This window comes from Notamacropus eugenii, chromosome 3 (genome assembly GCF_028372415.1).
Source record: "Notamacropus eugenii isolate mMacEug1 chromosome 3, mMacEug1.pri_v2, whole genome shotgun sequence".
In the NCBI taxonomy this organism is placed as follows: Eukaryota; Metazoa; Chordata; class Mammalia; order Diprotodontia; family Macropodidae; genus Notamacropus; species Notamacropus eugenii.
In genome coordinates, this window is record NC_092874.1 from 135763546 (window position 1) to 135785241 (window position 21696).

The following is a 21696-nucleotide window of genomic DNA, read 5'->3' on the forward strand; positions in this document are numbered from 1 at the left end:
AACATTCTTATTTAAACACATTTTTACATTAGTCCCGTTGCATAGAAGAACGAAAAGGAATGGGAGAAACCAGGAGAAAAACAAAACAAAATATAATAAAAGAGAAAATAGGCTGCTTCATTCTACATTCCAAATCCATAGTTCTTTCTCTGAATATGGATGGCATTTTGTATCAGGAGTCCTTTGGAAATGTTTTAGGTCCTTGCATTACTGTGAAGGGCTAAGTCTATCAAGTGTTCAAGGGTAGAGACGATGTATAATTCCATATTATACACATATATTGCTGGAGGACCTCAAATAATTATTTGCTCATTGTGAAAATGATTCTGGTAGAACTGAAGGTGATATTAAATTACCCAGATTTTGATAAAATGTTTATTTCTAATTAATACATATCTGGAGAGGAATTGGCATCTTCTATAGAAAAGGATTTGGTATTCTTTATTTCCTCAAGAAAAATCCAATTCAACTCAATTCCATTCAATAAGTATTTATTAAGCACTTGTTTTGCACTAAGCTCTATGTTTGATAATGAGAATATAAATATGTAGAGATGACACTGGTCCAGACCTCAGGGAATTTATAAATTACATGTACGTACATAATAAATAAAACAATTTCCAAGAGAACTTCACACGTTTTCTCATTTGATCCTCTAGTGATCTCTGATTTTGTACAGCTATCAGTTTAAGAGGGGGTAGGGCATGTTCCCCTGAAGTGTAATCTCTTAATGTATATTACACCAACAATTATGTATACTACAACGTGCAAGAATATACATTAGAAAAGAATAAGATAAAGATGAAATAACATTTGATCCAAATGTCAACAAGGAGTCATTGAACTTTGTTTACTGAGTTTTAGATCTGTCCTTTAACGAAATCACTTTGGTAACTGTATATGAATAGGATGAACCAGAGGTAGCTTTAGGCAGGGAGACTTCTTAGAAGGCTATTTAAACAGTCCAGTAGAGAGGTTATGAGTTCCTGAACTACCGTGGTGACTATGTGAATAAAGGGAAGAGGACAGATTTCAAAGGTTTTGTGCAAGGAGAACTTTGGCAACTGACTGGATAGGAGGGGTAAGAGAGGATGAGGAGCATATGATGACATCAATGTTGTGAACCAAGGTGGGTGTTTGAGGTATCAGGTGCACGTGCTTCTGTTGGTGAAAGCCCCATAATTGGCTATCTGAGGGAGACTGCAGTATGACACATCTTTTTACCCTCCAATTGGCTGATCACACACACATCACAGGTTCAAGCTACAGCTTCCACTTTAGAGACCACTGATCAAAACAACCCTGTGAGGCAATATCACAGGTAAGGAAACCAGGTATCATAATGAGTATTAAGTGACTTGCCTATTGCATCCAGGGCACTGATTCCAAGTTCAACTCTCTATCTCTTAAACCATATGGCCTCAGACAAATATGTAAGGTGCAAAGGAGAAGTCCAGGTGGAGAGACTACCTTTATTTGGTGTGGGGGTTAAGTGTGGAGGGCACAGACAAGGAAGATTCTAGGAGTGAGGCATGTAAGCTAGAGCTTATAGGAAGAAAGGGACATCAGTAAGCTAAGATGAAGGACGTTCTCTGAGAAGAGGGAAAGGCATGAATAACTGCTTAGCAGAAGGCAATACAAGAAATTGGAACAGCAAATAGTTGATATCATTTTAAGAATAATAGACAGATGAAACCTAATGAGTTTTGTTAATCACTGGCATACCTAGCTCCTGTGTGACTGGCTTTTTAAAAGAATTTTCTTTTGTCTACAAAACATCAATAACTTAACAGAAATACACTGCTTGCTTTTTTCTATTACTGGTGGAACTTTGAAGTTACATTCAATAGGTCTAGTGATCTGGACAAAGAAATGTACCGTGTCTTCTGTTTGAGATTCTTACAAATAAGCAACTTCACTATTTTCTGGAATAGATATTAAGGATATATTTAGTGAATGTCTAAGAAGGGAATCAAAAAGAGACAGTATGGCTTCAAGAACAGGTCATACCAGTCTAATCTCACTTGCTTTTTTTGGACAGGATTACTGAATTAGTAGATGTGTGGAATGAGGATATAGTTCACAGAGATTTTAGCAAAACTTTTTATAAAGACTCTCACACTATTTACATGTGTAAAAGATGGACATATAGATGGCCAAACTCGAGGAGTAACTGTTAATTATTCAATGTCAACATGGTAGGAGGTCTCTAGTGGAGAGACCTGTGCTTGGCTCTAGCTACTTAAAATTTTTATCAGTGACTTGAATAATGGCATAGATGACATGCTTTTAAGATCTTCACATCACACACACACACACACACACACACACACACACTAAGAATTAGAGCTAGCTAAACATGATGAGTTCCTCCTTCCTGGACGTCTTTAAGAAGAGGCTGGACAACCACATTTGAGGGTATATTCTTTCTGTGTATGGGTTGGACCAGATATCTGATGAGGTTCCTTTGAACTCTCCAATTCTGTGATTCTCTTACAATGTCTATTAGAATTCAGGCATCCCAGAATAGGATTTCTTTTAAAGGACAGAAGGAACTTAGGAGTAGCTACATACTGACCCTCTGTCTAACTTACATACAGAAAAGCAGTCTTTTTTTTTCCTCTAAGGAAAAACAGAAACTCAAGTTTAGCTTTTTATGGTGATCTCCTTGTAGTTTTGTTGATTTATAAGATTACTTTCCATCAGTCCAGTGACTAAATTTTCACCGGCTTGTACCCTTTGCTAGCCAACACAGACATGCTAAGTAAGCAGCAGTGGGCCAATCAGAAGCTTTAAATGAGTTATTACTAAGGCTTCTGTAGGACTACTCTTAAAAACAGTGAAAACTTCCCCAACATCGTAGATCTAAAGGGCAAAATAGAAATCGAAAGAATCTACCTATCTCCTCCTGAAAGAGACCTCAAAATGAAAACTTCCAGGAATATTACAGCCAAATTCCCCAGATCAGGAGAAAATACTGCAAGCAGTCAGAAAGAAACAATTCAAATATCATGGAGCCACAGTCAGGATTAAATAAGATCTAGCAGCTTCCATGTTAAAGGAACAGAAGTCTTGGAATATGACATTCCAGATGGCAAAGGAGCTAGGATCACAACCAAGAATCACCTACCCAGCAAAACTGAGTATAATGCTTCAGGGAGAAAAAATGGACATTTAATGAAATAGAGAACTTCCAAGCATTCCTGATGAAAAGACCAGAGCCGAATAGAAAATCTAACATTCAAACAGAAGACTCAAGACTACCCTGAAAAGGTAAACGTGAAAGAGAAACCATAAGGAACTGTTTACATTCCTTTGTGGCAAGATGGTACATATAACTACTAAGAACTTTATCCATATTAGGACAGTTAGAAGGAGTCTGCATAGACAGAGGGAAAGGTGTGATTTGATTATGCTGGAATGATCTCAAAAAAAGAGAATGTAAGGATAAGAAAGAAGGATGCACTGGGAGAAGGGGGAAGGGAGAGGTAAAATGGGATAAATTTTCTTACTATCAAGGAGGCATGCAAGGAAGAGTTTTTATTGTGGAGAGGAAAATGTGGCAGAAAATGCTTGAACCTCACTCATCAGAAGTGGTTCAAAAAGGGAGGAATATATATACCTATTCAGTCGGATATAGAAATCTATCTTACCCAATAGGGAGATCAGAAGGTAAGTGGATAAGAGATATGGAGTGGAGGATAATAAGGGAAGGGCAGTTTGGGGGAGGCAGTGATCAGAAGCAAGACAGATGAGAGAGAGTGACAGAGAAGGAGAGAGTAAGACAGCGAGAGAGAGAGAGAGAGAGAGAGAGAGAGAGAGAGAGAGAGAGAGAGAGAGAGAGAGAGAGAGAGAAAAAGAAGGAGAGAGAGAGAATGAGGATGAAGGGAAATGCACAGTTAGTGATCATAAATGTGAATGCAAATGGGATGGGCTAATACATAGAATGAAAGCAGACAGCAGAATGGATTAGAAACCAGAGTCCAACAATTGTGTTTGTCCTTCGTTGCTGAAGAAGACCATGCCATCAGAGAAATGATGACATAACTTGCACTTGACTTTGTTTTGAATGAGGGAGGGCTGTGTAGGTCACCAACCTCACTTCTCCTCCAGAGTCATCTGTATCCAGTGATTAGATATTCATCAGGATGACTGGAGATGACCCAGGATGCACTGGGAGACCTTGGGCCCTTTAGGCCAAGGTCTTTCAGGTACTCACTTAGGGTGAGGTAATGCCCATATGATGAGTACAAGACACATACTTGGGACAGAAAGATACACAGAGTTGAAATGAAGGGCTGAAGCAGAGTCTCTTATGCTTCAGCTAAAATGAAGAGAGCATGGGCAACAATCATGACCTAAGACAAAGTAAAAGCAAAATTAGACCTAACTGAAAGAGATAATTAAAGAAACTACATTTTGCTTAAAGGTATAGACAATGAAATAGTATTTTAAAAGTTTACAGAAAGTCTCTCTGATAAAGGCCTTATTTCTCAATTATACAGGAAACTGAGTCAGGTTTATAAAAATAAGAACCATTCCCCAACTGATAAATGGTCAAAGGATATGAACAGGTAATTTTCAGAAGAAGAAATCAAAGCTATCTATAGTCACATAAAAACTCTAAATCACTACTTCTTAGAGAAAGGCAAATTACAACTCTGAGGTACCACTTCACACCTATCAGAAATGACAAATGCTGGAGGGGATAGGATAAATAATGACAGTAGATCTGGTCTCTTAAATCAAGACTGTTTCTGATATACGTCGAATCCTTTATACATACACAATGATAGACAATTTTGGGGAGCTCATAATTAGCTTGCTTGGTTGATACTAGCTTACAGGGAATTGTCAGTGTAAGGAAAATGATCAGTGACAATGAAGATCACCTAATTGCTTCCTTTGGAAATAAGACTAAGAACTGGTTTCTGCTCCCCTTTCTCTTCAAAAAACAAACAAAACTTGGAGCAACATATTCAATTTTTAAACTTTATATTAAAATAATATTTCTCAAATGTGCCACTTATATGTAATATCACAAAAAAAAACTAGCAAGAACATTTTAGTTCTGTTTTCATGCTTCAAGCATTTTAAAATGCTAAGACCCACTACACACTGTTTCCTAAATTGGATTAAGAAACAATTTCATACTCTGTCAATCAGCCTCATGGAGATGCAAAGGTAGTATTGCCACACTGTTTGCATGGAAATAAAGCTTTCATCCTTATAACAATGCCCTACAGACACTTCACCACCACACACAATTACCATGATATCTCTGCCTTGACAAGCAAGCTTTCTGAAATCCTCATGAAATGGAAGTCTCTACATTGATGGGTGAGATTCTTTTTTCCCTTGTGTAATTGTTTTAGGAAATACATTTGTCATAAAACTGTTTTTCCTTACTTTCTTTATTCCAGTGGCCTTTTACACACTCTGTTGCTAATTTTCTCATGAAGATAACACCTTATTTAGTATCCACTTCAATTTCTTATAACTTCAATTCAATCTTGATCAGTTCAGTCAACAAACTGGGACAGCCCTAGGTCAGTCAACTTTTTAAGAAGGCAAAGTTTATTTGGGGAATTCCTTCATCCTCCCTTCCTTAACAATTTCCCAGATATTTAGTGCCCATATTCTGTCCCACCAATCCCTAAGGTATATGGCATTTCACTCAGCATACATCCTAGTGACAGTGTTTGTGTCTCAAGATACAATAGTTACAAGGACAGATTAGCTAGTTGTCTACTTATGGACCTAGATCATGTAAAAAACTGATTCTTACACACTTGATTAATTGTAATCCTCCACTAATGTCTCCTCTCAGTTGTTGTATCCTATAGTCAACTAGCCCTAGGGTATCTGTGCTCTTAGAACCTGACTGTTATCGCAGAGATGGTATGAGTGGCCTGGGAGAGAGGTATGCAATCCACATCCCAGGATGATCAGGAGCCCAGGATACTGTCTGAATGTGAACAAAATCTGTTCTATTATTCCTGAATGATTTATTCTTATCAGTGTTCAATTTTTCTCCCATATTTTTAGGGCAAGTAGGAGTCATCTGAGGGTGTAGCTATCTTCTTTCTGCCACTGTCTGTGTTTCTATTTTTTTTTTGTTCTGATGTCCATCCATAAGGCTTACAGAACTACCAAAGGCAGCATTACATAGGAAGTATTTAATGCCCTTTCATAAGGGCATTGCTGAACTCTGGGATGGGTGAAATGACAAACTAGGTCCCTATGTACAGAGATTAATGATACTGAGGGGGATTTTCCTATTTCACTGATTAATATCTATTTATTCAAAACCTGTGCAATACAGTACCTCGCACCTGTTATATTTGTCACCAATGTTATGAAAAAGTTCATTTTACTGGAACAAATCTTAAATCAAAAAAGGCTTCTCTTATTCAGGGCCAATCATAGTATACATAACAAATATCAAGATGTCCATATATTATTAACTCCGTTATCTGACTGGATAGAATTTGCTCATCTGTTTTTTCCTATCACCATGTTTTTCTATTAACAAATAATAATATTACAATAACTGACATTTCTATTAGTGCTTACTTCATGCCAGGCACCATGCCGAGCTCTTAATAATTATTATCTCATTGAATCCTCACAACTCTGGGAGGTAGATTTGAGGAAACTGAGGCAAAGGTCAAGTGAACTGCTCAGTCACACAGCAAGTGTTTGAGGCCAGATTTGAACCCAGTCCTTTCTGACTTCAGGTACAGTGCTTTAACCATTGGGTCACTTGATGAGGTGCGGGGAGCATATTTAAACAGGAACCTATTTCCTATCAATGTATACTCTAGATAGAAATTTAAAGAATTCAGGACTGGGAACAAGAGAAGCAAAACACAGAAATAGGTCCTTTGCTGTGGTTCTCCTAACGCAAAAGGGAAGAAATGAGTTCATTCAGTGTTATTATTACTCTGAAATATCCAAGTGGAGCATGTGTAAGTGAATTATGCATAAATGAATAAATTAGGACTTAGAAGTCAACACAATTTATATATTTTAGCACTATTAAGTACTCAGTATCATGCACCTGATGAACTGCTTATTTTTAGAGACTCATGACTTCTTTGTAGATCTCTGGGGCACTATGTAGTTCACAGGAAGTGTGAGTTTACTAACTGGACCTTAGTGGCCAGAAAGAGTTCAGTGTAACCTCCTCCCACTCCACCCCCTAAATGGGCAATTTAATTGTTTTCTCCCACAGCTTAAAGCACATAATGGGAAGTATAAAACTTAGGTCATATATGAGCAATAATGAGCCAACGCTTAATTCCTTTAAGCAGTTTTTTGGTTAAACTTGAACTATTTTGGATGGAATTTTAAAAAATTATTACATCTTCCTCACTTTCATAAATAAGAGTACCCTAAACATTTTATTGATGGCTCAGGGCCACCATTATAACCTTCAGTGACTATACTAAGTTTCACTTAATTTTATTTTCCCTCTCTCCGTGCTAGCTTCGTTAACTGCCTCTTACGGCTCTTTCCCTGTTGCTGTGGTGCAAGAAACCAGATCATCCAGGAGTCAGAAATCTGTATAAGAAGCAATGAACCCTGAAGTATGGCCTAAATCATATCACCTTCCCCCAAGAAAGTATCTCTCTCTAAGACTTCATGATGGTAATTTCAGTAATTCAAAAGTTTTTCTGGAAAGAATGAAGGGGAATGGGAAAGATTATTCTGCACAACCCCCTCCCCCCCCAGTTTTACGCTATGTTTTTGACAGTCCAGGCTGTCAGAAATCATACTAAAACTGGGAAAGGCCACTAGTGCTACTTTTTTTTGCATTTCTATTAAAAAGTCACTAAAATCAAACAGCTGCTATTTGTAATGTCTGCTCTAAAAGGATGTCGGCATTATTTTTTGAGAATAATTAGCATGTCTTGGATGACACAGTCCTGCCTACCTACATGGTGGTGGATTAAAACAATTATAATCCATGTAATATATATGTCTGTGTGTATTGTATTTTTAATAAGCAAAAATATCCCTACATTTGGAAAAGAGTTGTTTTTTTTTTAAAGATAAAAAGGATTCATCTTGTATATCTGACAGTAACCCTACATTTTACAAAGTAGATTCAGTTTCCCAGAGGGTTCACTCAGTGCATTTGGAGCCTAAAGAAAGACCTCCTTTGGGAAAGGAATACCCCTTTTCAGGGAATCCCAGTCACTACTTCTCTATGGTGACTTTTCTTATTCCCATCTTTGCTTATATGCTTTTTTCCTTTTTGAGGTTGATGAATTTCTACACAAACTGGTTTGCGTGTATGTTCAACCTCATTTAAATTTTTGTTTCAGATAAGAGTGAAGTTCCATCTAATGCCTATTCTACCCACCCTCCCTCTCTGTTTATATAATCTCACACACCCCTATCAAGACAGAGAGCAAGTTATAATGTCTTCCTTCTTCTGTGTCATAGTCTTCCTTTTACCTTCCTTTATAAAAACTCTCAGAACATAACTAATCCACTCTCAGGACCTCTGTTTTTCTTATTTAAGTCCCTCAATACCCTTTGAAGACTTTAGAGCTCTGAAGGGACACTTGTTTCTTCTTCTCTATCAGAATTCTAGCATCACATCATGATATGGTTCCTGGCTGTTCATATAAATTTACTTTGCCAGAAGGTTCTCACATATTCTCATATTTATATTTCACAGTTCATATTCAGCTCTGGAATTTTTATAGGAATGTTAGAAAGACCTCTCTTCCACTAAAACATCTATTTCTTTCCATTTAGGTTTATGCTCAGCCTGGCAGGGTACATTATTGTTGGTTATAAGCCCCATGGTTTGCCTTTTGGAATATTGTATTCCAAGATAATCTTGTTTTTAGTAAACACTATCTAGTCTTGCGCTCTCCTGACTCTGGTATTTGCACTGATTTTTTCTAGATGCCTGCATTATTTATTCTTTGATGTAGCGGCTCTGAATGTTGACCATGACATTGGATGTTTCCCCTGGAGTTCCTTTTAGTAGGTGATGGGTGAGTTCCTTCTAATTATGCTCTTTTATTCTACTAGATTTCATCTATAATTTCTTGAAATGAAGTGTTCAAGCTGTTAAAAAAAATAATGGTTTTCAGGTAGTTCAATGATTCTTTAATTATCTCTCCAATTGTTTTCTAAATCAGTTTTTAAAATATTAGAGCTCTTTTTTTAATTTAAAATTTTGTTCTAATGTTTCTTGCTGTCACAAATTTCTGTTTGGTTTATTTTAGTTTTCAGGGATCCCATTTCTTAGGTAAAGTTTACTACTTTCTTTTCTAAGTTATTTATTCTTTTCTAATTTTTTTCCTTATGTGTTTTTATTTTATTTTAATATCTTGCTTCATTTCTTCTGAAATTCATGTAGTCTTAGTGGAAAATCTACTTTTCCCCTTGACTCTCTGTGGTCACCACAGGTTTAGATGTACAATAAATTTTCATAGTAACAGTGTTGTTCTTGTTGTTTTTACTTTACTCATCTCTTTAGTTTTAGTTCCCCAACTATAGCTTTGGGCTAGGGCCACTCTCTGCCTCCAGTGCTTCTGGGTGGGATGATTAGCCTTGCCTGGTCTTACCATGGGTCATTACACAACTGTCCACCACGCAGGGCTTGGTCTTTGAGGTTCAAAACTCTGGATCTTCTGGCATTTTAGGATAAAGAGTTAGGGAACTCAGAGCATCTGAATCTGGCCTTAGTCTAGGTGTTAGTTATAGCACTACAATGGTCTGATCTGGATCATGTTGGTTACTGCCTACTTCGCCCTGTAACTGGTGGAATGAATCAGAATACCAATAGTCCTTCTTTTAGATGACAGCACTTTGAATACTTGAATTCATTTCTAATATCAGCCTCAAGTCTCTTCTTTTCCAGGTTACAAAGCCCCACTTTCTTCAATTAATTTTCATCTGATATGACCTCCAGTCCCATTATTATCATGTTGGCCTCTTCTGAAATCACTCTAGCTTCTAAATGTCTTACTTAAAATATGGTACCCAGAAATGAACTCAATACTTTGGCTTTGGTATGACTATTGCCTTCATTTTAGAATAGCATTATAACTTTTGTGGCAGTCATGTTATACTGTTGACTCTTATTGACTTTCTACATTTCTTTTAGATAAACTATCATGCTTCTTCCATATTCTGTATCTGTAAAGTTGAAAGCTAAAAACTAAATATAAATACCTGCATTTATGGCTATAAATTTCATCATATTAGATTTAGCTTGTTCTAATCTGACAAGGTCTTTTTGGAATACGGTTCGGTCATTCAATGTATTAGCTGGTTTGCTAGCTTTTGTCTATATATTTGATACATTTTCTATGCCTTCAACCAAGTCATTAACAAAAATGTTGAAACAGCGAGGGCTGAGGATCAATTTCCAGGGGCACTCCATTAGAAGTCACCCTCCAAGTTGACATCAGTCTATTAGGATTACTCCTTTCAAACAGTCTTCAATCCACACAACTGTTATGTTATCTAGTTCACATTTGTCCATTTATTCCATAAAAACTGCACAACAGAATCTGTCAAATGCTCTCCTGAATTCTAGGTAAACTATATTTGAGCTTTCTCCTGATCCACCAGTCTAACGAGGCTAATCTGCCACAACCTAATTGTAATGAAATCAAGCTGGGCCTTCCTGGATGCTCCTGACAGAAGTCAAGTTCCCTAGCATACAGCTTTCAGGTTCATCCTTCTCCCCATTTTCAAACTAGGAACAACATTTGCTCTCTTCCAGTCCTATGCCATTTTTCCTGTCTTCCTTAGCCTTTCAAAGGTCAGTAAGACATCATTCAAAGTTCAGCAATTGCTGCCTCTACAAGTTCTTTTAGTAGCGCTGCATGTGGTTCATTCAAGCCTGGTGACTCGAATTCACTGAGGATAACTAGATGCTCTTTCAAGCACCTCCCTCTTAGGCAAATTTACTACCTCACCACTAAAGCATCAACTCAACTTGATTCAATAAACATTTATAAATCACCCACCATTCTATAAATCATTATAGAAAAGTTTCTTTCTTGAATTATTGTAGCCATGAGAAATACAAATTTACCTTATTAATCACTCGCTAATAAAATCCATATTCACAGACATTAGATATTATAGGTGAAAGAGATGTTCAGGAGGGCTGTTTATCCTGTCATTTAGCTAGTGAGGAAACCAAGCTATACTTGGTTAAGAAAGTTATGTCATTTGCTTCCTATTAAGAACTACTACTAGATAATGCGCATGCATTTAAACTTTGTATCTGTCCCCAGCAAAGCACACTGCCAAAAGAAATGCTGAGTAGATGATTGCTGTAATCAATAAATTTACTGAATAGAAAACTGTAGGAAATTACAGAAAAAAAGACAAAATCCTATCTCTATATGTTTTAACATTGAGATTCTGTAACAGGACAAACAAATGCACTTTTCAAATTTACTCAGTCATGCAATTCACATTTGAGGACTGATACTGTTCATCATGAATTTAAAACAGATATATAGGTTCATTGTACCATGGTTGAACAGGACCTGGACCTCAGCAGCTAGTCTGGCCCAGGAAGGTTAGGTGATTGACCCAGGATTATGTGGGTAGTAAGCCTCAGAGGCAAGATTTGAATCCAGATCCTCTGGCTCCAGAGCTGGCATTCTTTCCACTATTAAACACTTTTTAGTGTTTCCACTAAAACACTTTCTTCTTCCAATTCGTTTCTTTGAGTTATTTTTTCCTATAATGTTTTTGACACAAACTGACTCAATGCCATTTGTTTATTGAGAGACAAAATATTGAAAGCACCTATGCTTCTGAACCTTTGTTCATGTCAAGATTTATTTCCTGAGGCTATGGGGTGATTCTCTACTGTTAAATATCCTAAAACTAGAACCACAATGATCCTCCCATTTAGGCAGCAATTCAACTCAAAGGTCATGCTGTGCAGTGTTACCCCCATACTACAAAATCTATAAATTGGCTCCAGAAGTCTTTTGAATGTTGAGCATGAAATCACACAAGACTCAGGATTAAGTTTCTACTCTAAAGCAAAAATAAGTTAATGATCACATAAGGCCCAGTGTTGGCTGCAGTATCTTTTGTATATACTGAGTTTATTACAGTCATGAAAGTGCGGTCAGTGAGCATTTCCTCTGATCTCATAACAAGCTCCAAAGGGGATTTCTCAGACTTACTTTTGGCACGTGAGGATTGAACTCTACAGCTCTGTGAATAGCCTCTACTGCATTCATCTCTGCCGTGCTTAGCCCTCGCCGGGACGCAGCCTCTGGAGAAAATCTGAAAGGCAGAGGGACAGACAAACATGACTCACTTGGGGCTGTCTAGTAAAACACCCAGAAAGGCATATTTAGATAGAGATATATAATCAAGGGCCCATGTAATCAAGCTGAGCCAATCACATATGCTCTCCAAACTTCCACAGTAAATGGAACCTCTGAGTGATCCCTTAGATCAAGGCCAATGAAAACCCCAGCAGAAGCAGAAAGCGTGCTTGCATCTAATTATGGCAGAAAGTAATTTCAAGCTGTCAATTTTCTCTCTCTAAATAACTAATCTAAATTTCCTATGAGGTACCTGCTTAGGTGGGGGGTAGGGAGACTTAAAGGGGCAGACGATGTAGGAAAAAGAGAAAACCATGTTACGTAAGAGTGAGGATGTTAAAAACAGAACTGGGGGAAATTTTAATGGTGATCCCCAACCCAATGTCAGTGGCTGTGTTGGGAGTTAAGGTTGTTGCAGCATCAGCAGCAAGCAGGTCTGCTTTCAGCTGTACCGGCAGGGGGTGTGCATGCCCAAACTGTGGGCAAATCATCTGCCCCAGTGAATGAAAAAAAAAACCAGACCATGCAATCTCTTTCTCACCTCACACCCCACGGCTAACTCCAGAGCTGTACTTGGCAGGCAGACACCACAGGGAAAGCTGTGACAACCCTAGCCCTGCCCTCCCAAGCTGGAGTCGCTGTGTAGGGAGAAAAGATGTTGCAGTAGGTACTGGCGATCTACAGGATAAAAAAAAGAATGAAAGAAAATTACTTCGATCTTGAAGTGCACACACACTGAACAGCAAACCTTTCTGAGAGCAGGAAAAGAAAACAGCCTCTGCCCTAACTGCTTCCCAACTCTAAGAGAGGACTGAATCAGGAAAATTGCAAGCTTTGGTGAACTGAAAAACAATGATGCCATTTTCTTTCACCTGCCAGTCATCCTTGACTATTTAATAGAAAGACTGTGCCACACCCACCTGCCTGGATAACATGAGCAAACACCACCAGGGACACTAGCTATCAAAATGAAGTGATGCTGAGAGGGAGAGGGATGGTGGTGGTGGTGTTATTTTGTTGGCTTGTATTGAAGAGGCAAAGAATGTGTGACCCCCCAGGCCCTCTGCCATACTATGGGTTTTCATCAAAACCACTATCTGTCTTGGATTAGTGAAGGAGGAAGATAAGCAAAAAAATGCAATAAACGAAGGCATTTCATCCAAGTCCCAAGCAGGCCTTTTGGTGTCATCTGTCTGGTGACCATCACTTGGGAGGTACTGAATTTGGTAAGTGTATGTAAATTCCTCCTGAGGGACTCACACACACTTACAGTACCCAAGGGAGATACATTCTGTTCTGCTAACAGTGAAAGGAAAGATCAGCAGACTTCCGAAAATGCATGCTCAGAAGCAGCAATCTCATAGACTAAGAGAAGCCTCTGGTGAAAAGGGCTCAGAGCAACCCATCTCTGTAAGTTGAGTCAGGCACTTAGCTTAGCAGAAGTTACGATTCACTTACTTGTCAGAGACAGCTCTTGCTTTGAGCAATGCAGCTGTGTAGCATATTGTTGCCGATTTGGGTAAGCTTATATCTGTTGGGGGAAGAAAAGAAAGCAGGAACTCTTGTAAATTTTTGGAAACAGAGCAATTACTTTTAAAAATACAATGCTATTTTAATCATGCTACTCAAATATTAAATTATGAATTATCTATATTTTAAAACACAGGTAGATTTAGATGACTTCATGAAATGAATCCATTCCTGAAATCAACCTTTTGCAAATTCGATAGGGAACTTGTTAGGAAACCTATTGTGAATCTCTCCATAATAAAATAATCATCTTCTAATTTCTCTCTTTTGGAAATCTGGATTGTCCTCTATTAGTTTTACTTAAAGCAGCTTACACCTAACAAATGAATAAACTCAGATAATAAAAAATATGGAGAGGAAGCTATTCTCCCATTATTTTGAAAAGCAAATGGGGAGTTGTTCTAGCTTAAAGAAACATCTGGCAAGCAGCATTGTATTTGGAACTTCCTTAACATGAATGTAACATGCTGACCTGGAAAGCAAAATATTTTTTGCCTTTCTTTTTTTTTTTTTAAGCGAACACTGCCCAAAAAGGATATTCTTTAGTGATCAGATTTATATTATATTTTTCTTTGAAGTAGGTTTTTTAAGTGGCACAATATAGAATCTCTGAGTGGGAGGGACCTTATGGGTCATCTAGTTCAATTCCATCAATCAACAAGTATTTATTACGTACCTATTATTTGCCAGGCACTATGGATTCAAGCACAAAGAATGAAATGATCCCTACTTGCAATAAGTTTATATTCTAATAGGGAAGAAAACAAATACATATATTTTAATTTAATTTTAAATTTAAATACAAGGTACCAATACAACTGGGGTACCTAAGTGATGCAGTGGATAGAGCGCTGGGCCTGGAGTCAGGAAGACCTGAGTTAAAATTTAGCCTCAAATACTTACTAGCTGTGTGACCCTGGGCAAGGCATTTAGGCTTGTTTGCTTTAATCCAATGGAGAAGGAAAGGACAAACCACTCCAATATCTTTGCCAAGAAAACCCTAAACAGGGTCATGAAGAGGCAGACATGACTGAAAAATGACTTAACATCAACTACAAATCTATATAATTCTCATACCTGATTAAGAATCATCTTTATATAATACTTGACAAATTGACCTTGACAAAAAGACCTCAAAATGAGAAGCAGTCTAGGGCCTCCTCAGGTAGACCATTCCACTTTGGAAGAATCCTACTGGGAAGTTTTTACTTACAAAAAGCTTAAATTTCCTTCTTTTCAAACTTCTACCTACTGATCCTAGTTCTACTTCACATTGTGCATCCAAGAACATTTACTAAGCACTCATAGTCCAGAAAATGGAAGGCATCTCTAAAGAAACATATTTCCTTCCATTTTTCTTTTGTCCATTTCTAAGATATATGATTTTTCCCTCTTTGTCCAGAGAGTTCCCTTTAGTTTTTATAGAAAGACCTAGGGTGAGAAAAGGTAAAAGATTAAGTTTTGATCTACAGGTAAAAAAAAACAGATGCTGCTGATAGCATAGATGACAATAGGTTCTATGAATGCTTCTTGGTCCCTTCTGAAATATTTATTTTAAAATTTCACTAGTCATAATGGTTCAGCATTTGCCCAGAAATTTCAGCCAACTTTGGCAACCAAAATAGCACTCTATCTTGTGGGAAGCTTTCTTAACCAAGATCATGCAGAAACATCCTAATAAGAATTAGACCCTGGAAGTTTTCAGCCAGGATAGAAGAACATTAACGGAAATACAGTGAAAGTTGTTTCTTACATAATTAGCTTCCATATACAAAGAGGCCTAATTAAAATAGTAATAAAAGAAAAACATCTTAATTAAGCAATAGAAGACTTGAGAATCTCATCAAAGAAAAAAGCACCTTCCATTTCCTCATCCAATAACGAAAATTCATCAAAAAGACTATTACGTAAGTCAACTCTTCAGAGAAGTCTTCAACCAAAGGGAGGGAAATTTAAATACCTTAATAAGGATCAAGCAAGTTGCAAAAAGTCTCAGCACAAGGCATTTACTTGCAACAAAGCTTAATAAAAATGTATGTTCAACCGAAAATGTATAGCCAATCTAAACACAGTCTACAATAAAGTTTTTAGGAAATGACAATGGAATATCAGATGTTGGGGGCCTGTTTTGTCATTCTTAACATGTGCGAATACCTAGACCAAAGCAACAAACCTAAATTTCCTGATTTCTGACTATAAATCGTCAACTCTAGGCCTACAGTTCATTTAGAAATTTGGGGTTTGGGGGTGGGGGGAGGGGACAAGGGAGGAAAAAATTTGGAGCCCAAAAATTCTGTGAAAATGAATGTTAAAAGTGAAATAAATAAATAAATTAAAAAAAAAAAGAAATTTGGGGTTTGAATTAAATAGTAAAATTCTACCCTTGTCAATTTTCAGCAATCCAGTGTGTGTTCATCCTTAATTGCTGAAGAAGACCACACCATCAGAGAAATGATGACATGACTTGCACTTGACTTTGCTTTGAGTGAAGGAGGGCTGTGCAGGTCACCAGCCTCACTTCTCCTCCAGAGCCGTCTGAATCCAGTGACCAGATACTCATCAGGATGACTAGAGATGACCCAGGATGAGGCAACCGGGGTTAAGTGACTTTCCCAAGGTCACACAGCTAGTGAGTGTCAAGTGTTTGAGGTGAGATTTGAACTCAGGTCCTCCTGACTCCTGCACTGGTGCTCTATCCACTGTACCATCTAGCTGCCCTTAGCAAGCCAGTAAACATTTATTGAGTATTCACTATGAAAGGCTCTGTGCTTACCATTCTAGTCTATTAAGGGAATAAAGATAACTTGGGCAGGAAATTATCTACAACAATATTAATAACAACTCATTTATATAGCACTTTCAGGTTTGGAAAGCATTTTCCTCAAAATATCTCTCAGGTAGGAAATGCAAGTGTTACTATTCCCATTTTATTGATGAAGAAACTAAGACTTGAGAAGTTAAGTAACTTGGACTTAATCACACAGTTAGTAACTGGCTGAAGCAGGATGCCCTTCTGACTCCAAGTCCAGCACTGTGTCCACTATAGCACATGCTCTCTTATTCAGCTAAACTCCAAAGAGCTGCCACCATATCTTGCCTCCCTTTCCTCTCTTCACAACCCTTTTCAGACTGGCTTTGGTCCCTAGTCCTTTCTCCAAAGTTACAATGATTTCTTACTGCCAAATCTGATGGCCTGTATTCTCAACCATCTTCCTTCTTGATCTATGTGCAGCATTTCCCACTGATGACCATCTACCCTTGGATGGTCTCCTTTCTGGCTTTTTGAAACAGTAATCTCTCCTCTTTCTCCTTCTACTTAGTAGATTCTTCCTTGTGAGTGTTTTTTATGGATTCACCATCCATGTCCTCTCCCCTAAGTGTGGGTAGAGCCCAAGGCTCTTTTCGAGATCCTCTTTTCTCTCTACCATCTCTCAGTTGGTCACCTCATCAGTTCCCCAGGATTTAATGATTATCTCTATGCATGTCTCCTACATTTTTATTACCAGCCTTAGTCTCTCTCCTGAGCTCGTCTGGCTATAATCAGTTGCCTACTGGACATTTCAAACTGGATGTCTTTGATGGATCTCAAATTCAACATGTTCAAAACAAACTTACTATCTTTCCCCCTGAAGACCCACTCTTCTTCTGAAACTCACTATTTCTCTGTTGAGGATACCACTATTGATCCAATCTCTTAGGATGACAACTTTAGTGTCATGCTAAATGCTTACACTGTCCCTCATCCCCAGATCCAGTCAAATGTTATATCTTGCCATTTCTACCTCCACCACACCTTTCACATCCGTCCCTTTCTCTCTAATTACACAGCCACCATGTGGCTTCAGGCCTTCACAATCCTTCACTTTGACTACTTCAGGAGCCTCCTCATTGGTCTCCCTGCCTGCCTAGAATCTTTCTGGTCTCCAGTTCACAGATGCTAAAGAGATTGGACACACAGGTGCTTAACAATATTTGTTTGATTACCTTACCTATGTGAAAAGTGAAGGAGACAAATAAGTCAAGTGTTAAGGTATGGATCAGGAAAACTTCAGGAAGGAGATAGTATTTAACCTAGACCCTGAAGGAACAACAGGCAGAATTTCAATAAGTGGCTTAGACATACATGGACAGGAGTGGGGAAAAATAGGACCACGTTACCATAATGAAGGGATGAGTGCATCAAGGCAACAATAAATAGCACCTTTGGTCTTTATTTTTTCTGTTCCCTAAACTCTTGATGTTTTTCCTCTCTAAGGCTACATTTTATCTACTTTGTATGTATCTTGTATATACCCATTTATGGACATATTGTAGAATGTTAGAATGTAAGATCCTCATGGTCAGGGATCGTGGCTTTTTCCTTGTTTCCTAAGAATATAGCACAGTACTTGGCATATATTAAATTTAATAAATGCTTGCTGATTAACTGAATGAATATAGGGCACAGGTGGGAGACAAACCTGGAAAGGAAAGCTGGGTCTTGAATCTAGGCTATGGACTTTATTCAATAATCAATGGTAAGTGATAAGAGTCATGCATTAGATGAGAGTCTGGGGCAGTAATAAACACAATATTTTTAACATAAGGTTCAGCAGTGAGAGACCAATGGTCACTGAAGCTAGCTGGAGCATTTCAAGTAAGAGCAGGGGCTGGAACCTGTCTTCATAATGTTTAGTTGATGTAGCTTGGCCATGGTGAATCTGGAGTGGTCTGGGTTTGCTAAGTCATGTATTTAAGGGAAGGAACTATTTCATGTGTATATGTGTGTGTGTGTTCCCAGTATTTAGCATAGTACTTGCATCATAGTAAGTGCTTAATAAGTTTTTGTTGAATGAATTCATATATATTCTCTATGACTGTGAGGGTTCTGGTCATTCTGAATAAATGCTCAGCAACTGTATCTTACATCTGGGTTTGACTAAATGCAAGGATTTATTAACTGTATATAGAGTGCTGAAAATAGTGGAATGTGTACTGGCTTGAGAGTCAGAGGACCTGGGTTCAAATCCCACCTCTGATGTCTACTATCTTTGTGACCTTGAGCACTTCACTCCTCTGGACCTCAGTACAAATGAAGAGATTGGACTCAGTGTTCTCTGAGATCCTTTCCAGATCTTGTATCTACTATCCTGTTGTCTCAAGATGGAGGGAATGTCATCTAATGAGGTCATTAGATCATTGGTAAACTGTGAAGGAAGTGTACTGGTAAAGTAGGGTGGGCTCAAACACTAAGCATTTGAAGAATGAGCATGATATGAGAAAGCAGAGGCACTTTTTTTTCTTTCTAAAAGTTTGAGAGTGAAAGGGAAGAAATATGAGATGGCATCTTGATGGGATGCCAGGGTCATGGAAAGCTTTTTTTGTGGTTATTTTTAAAAATAGGTGTAAAGTTGAGACTGGAGGGACATGAACATGTGTCTGGACAGCAGGAGAACTCAGTAGAAGGATGTTTGAGGAGGTGAGTGAAACAAAGGTAACACACAGAGCAAGATCCCATCGGAGGAATGATCGAGTGCAAAGGTGGAGGAGTGAGCTTTGGAGACAAGGATAGCAATGAAACTGGAAACTTAATTGTAACAGGAGTCAGGCATGAGAATTAAGTTAACAACTGGGAAACGTAGATAACATCTTTTAATGCTGTTTTCTTCTAGTGTGAAGATTTATTTGCATAGTCATCTTTTTATTAACATTTTTAGAGCACAACTAAAAGTTCTATTTTAAATGTAAGGACTTTTGTTAAACAGCATTTTATTTTGCTTCTATTTTCTAACAAGAGGTTGATTAAAAAAGGGGCAAAAATCAAAACTGTTAAAAAAAAGTAAAGTAATTAAAAAGATTCATTTGTATTTTAGAAAGGAAATAGCAATACAGAAACCGTCTATGATGTGTGCTGATTCAAGTGCCAAACTGTGTATGTTAACAACTACTAAATTAAACTATCAGGGCCCAAAGAGTCTAGGTTCACATAGTGGAATATATACTAGCTACAAGTGAGCAAGTCACTTACCCTCTGTGCCCAAGCAATTCTAAAACTGTAACTTACAGGTGAGTTGTTGATCTGGATTGAGGGAGGGAGCTTTTCTCAAAAGGAGTCTGCCCAGGCCAATGAAATTATAAGTCCAGATATCCCCCACCCTCCAAAAAACGTTTCATATCATTTTTACTCTACTAATAATTCTGTAATTTATAAGATCATGGAAAATAGGGAATTTATATCAAAAAGAACTATTTGAAGGTTAAATTTTTCAAAGCTGCCAACATTTAGCAAACTATATATGTGTGTGTATGTGTGTATATCTCTATTTGTATTCAATTATATTTAATGGAGAAAAGAGTGACTTGCCCAAAATAAATGTACACTTATTGTAATTATAAAGTGTTTATTGTTGAGGTTACAATCTATCAGTAATTTCCCATAAAATTATGACAACACATTCCAACTGGTATAAATTAAAAAGGCAGGTACATAATCTGTAAGGGGCGAGGGGTGGGGGTCGTGGAAGGAAAGAGAAAAACTGACAGTTGTGATAGTTAATGTTGTCCGTATTGGAGTATGTGCCTGCCACAGAACTGTCAAATCACTAACTTTGCTTTTGCCTAGTAATACCTGCCATATGAATCTGAGAAAATATCTGTGTATTTTGGCTCACATTTCTACAAGCTGAAAGAACACTAAGAATTAAGTCATTCCTATTTAGAGGAAAGTTAGTAATTATAAGCTGGTTGCCCCTTATGGAATAGCTTATTACCTTGTTTTAAAAATTAAAAAAGTTCCAAGAGTGCATGTTGTTGTTTCATCTTATATACTCTTACTACCAGGAGAATGTACAGAATTGTATACGATATAGATACTACAGCTAGTGGTGATGTCAAAACTAGTTATGTCAAAACTTCTGAGCATGTTACTACTCATAAATGTAATTTGCTTTTCAGTCTCGCTGGTTATTAACCCAAAGAGGTAAAGGAAAATTTAAAAACCTTCTTAGAAAATTTGTCTAGGAGGTTAGAATCTTACACTCTAACTGCCTGAAAGAGATCCAAAAAGAGAAACTCCTAGGAACATTGTGGCCAAATTCCAGAGCTCCCAGGTCAAGGAGGAAATATTGCAAGCAGATAGAAAGAAACAATTCAGGTACTGTGGAAATACAATCAGGATAACACAAGATCTAGCAGCTTCCACATTAAGGGATCGAAGGGCATGGAATAGGATATTCCAGAAGTCAAAGGAACTAGGACTAAAACCAAGAATCACCTACCCAGCAAAACTGAGTATAATACTTCAGGGGAAAAATTGGTCTTTCAATGAAATAGAGGACTTTCAAGATTCTTGATGAAAAGACCAGAACTGAAAAGAAAATTTGACTTTCAAACACAAGAATGAAGCATGAAAAGGTAAACAGCAAAGAGAAGTCATAAGGGACTTATAAAAGTTGAACTGTTTACATTCCTACATGGAAAGGCAATATTTGTAACTCTTGAAACTTTTCAGTATCTGGGTACTGGGTGGGATTACACACACACACACATGCACACGCACATGCACACACACATAGAGACAGAGTGCACAGAGTGAACTGAAGAGGATGGGATCATATCTTAAAAAAATGAAATCAAGCAGTGAGAGAGAAATATATTGGGAGGAGAAAGGGAGAAATGGAATGGGGCAAATTATCTCTCATAAAGGAGGCAAGCAAAAGACTTTTCAGTGGAGGGAAAAAGAGGGGAGGTGAGAGAAAAACATGAAGTTTACTCTCATCACATTCAACTAAAGGAAGGAATAAAATGCACACTCATTTTGGTATGAAAACCTATCTTACAATACAGGAAA

At 37.7% G+C, this 21696-nt stretch overlaps 1 protein-coding gene across 3 annotated transcripts in view; it reads right to left on the bottom strand.

Moving 5' to 3' along the window:
• ST7 (suppression of tumorigenicity 7) overlaps positions 1–21696 on the bottom strand; it is a 294589-nt gene that overhangs the window by 39297 nt on the left and 233596 nt on the right. For all 3 annotated transcript variants that reach the window (XM_072652961.1, XM_072652964.1, XM_072652962.1), the window contains exons 10-11: positions 13797–13869; positions 12192–12294 (exon numbers count right to left, since the gene is read on the bottom strand). In XM_072652961.1, coding sequence (XP_072509062.1) covers positions 12192–12294; positions 13797–13869 — 176 coding nt within the window. The remainder of the gene's footprint in view (positions 1–12191; positions 12295–13796; positions 13870–21696) is intronic.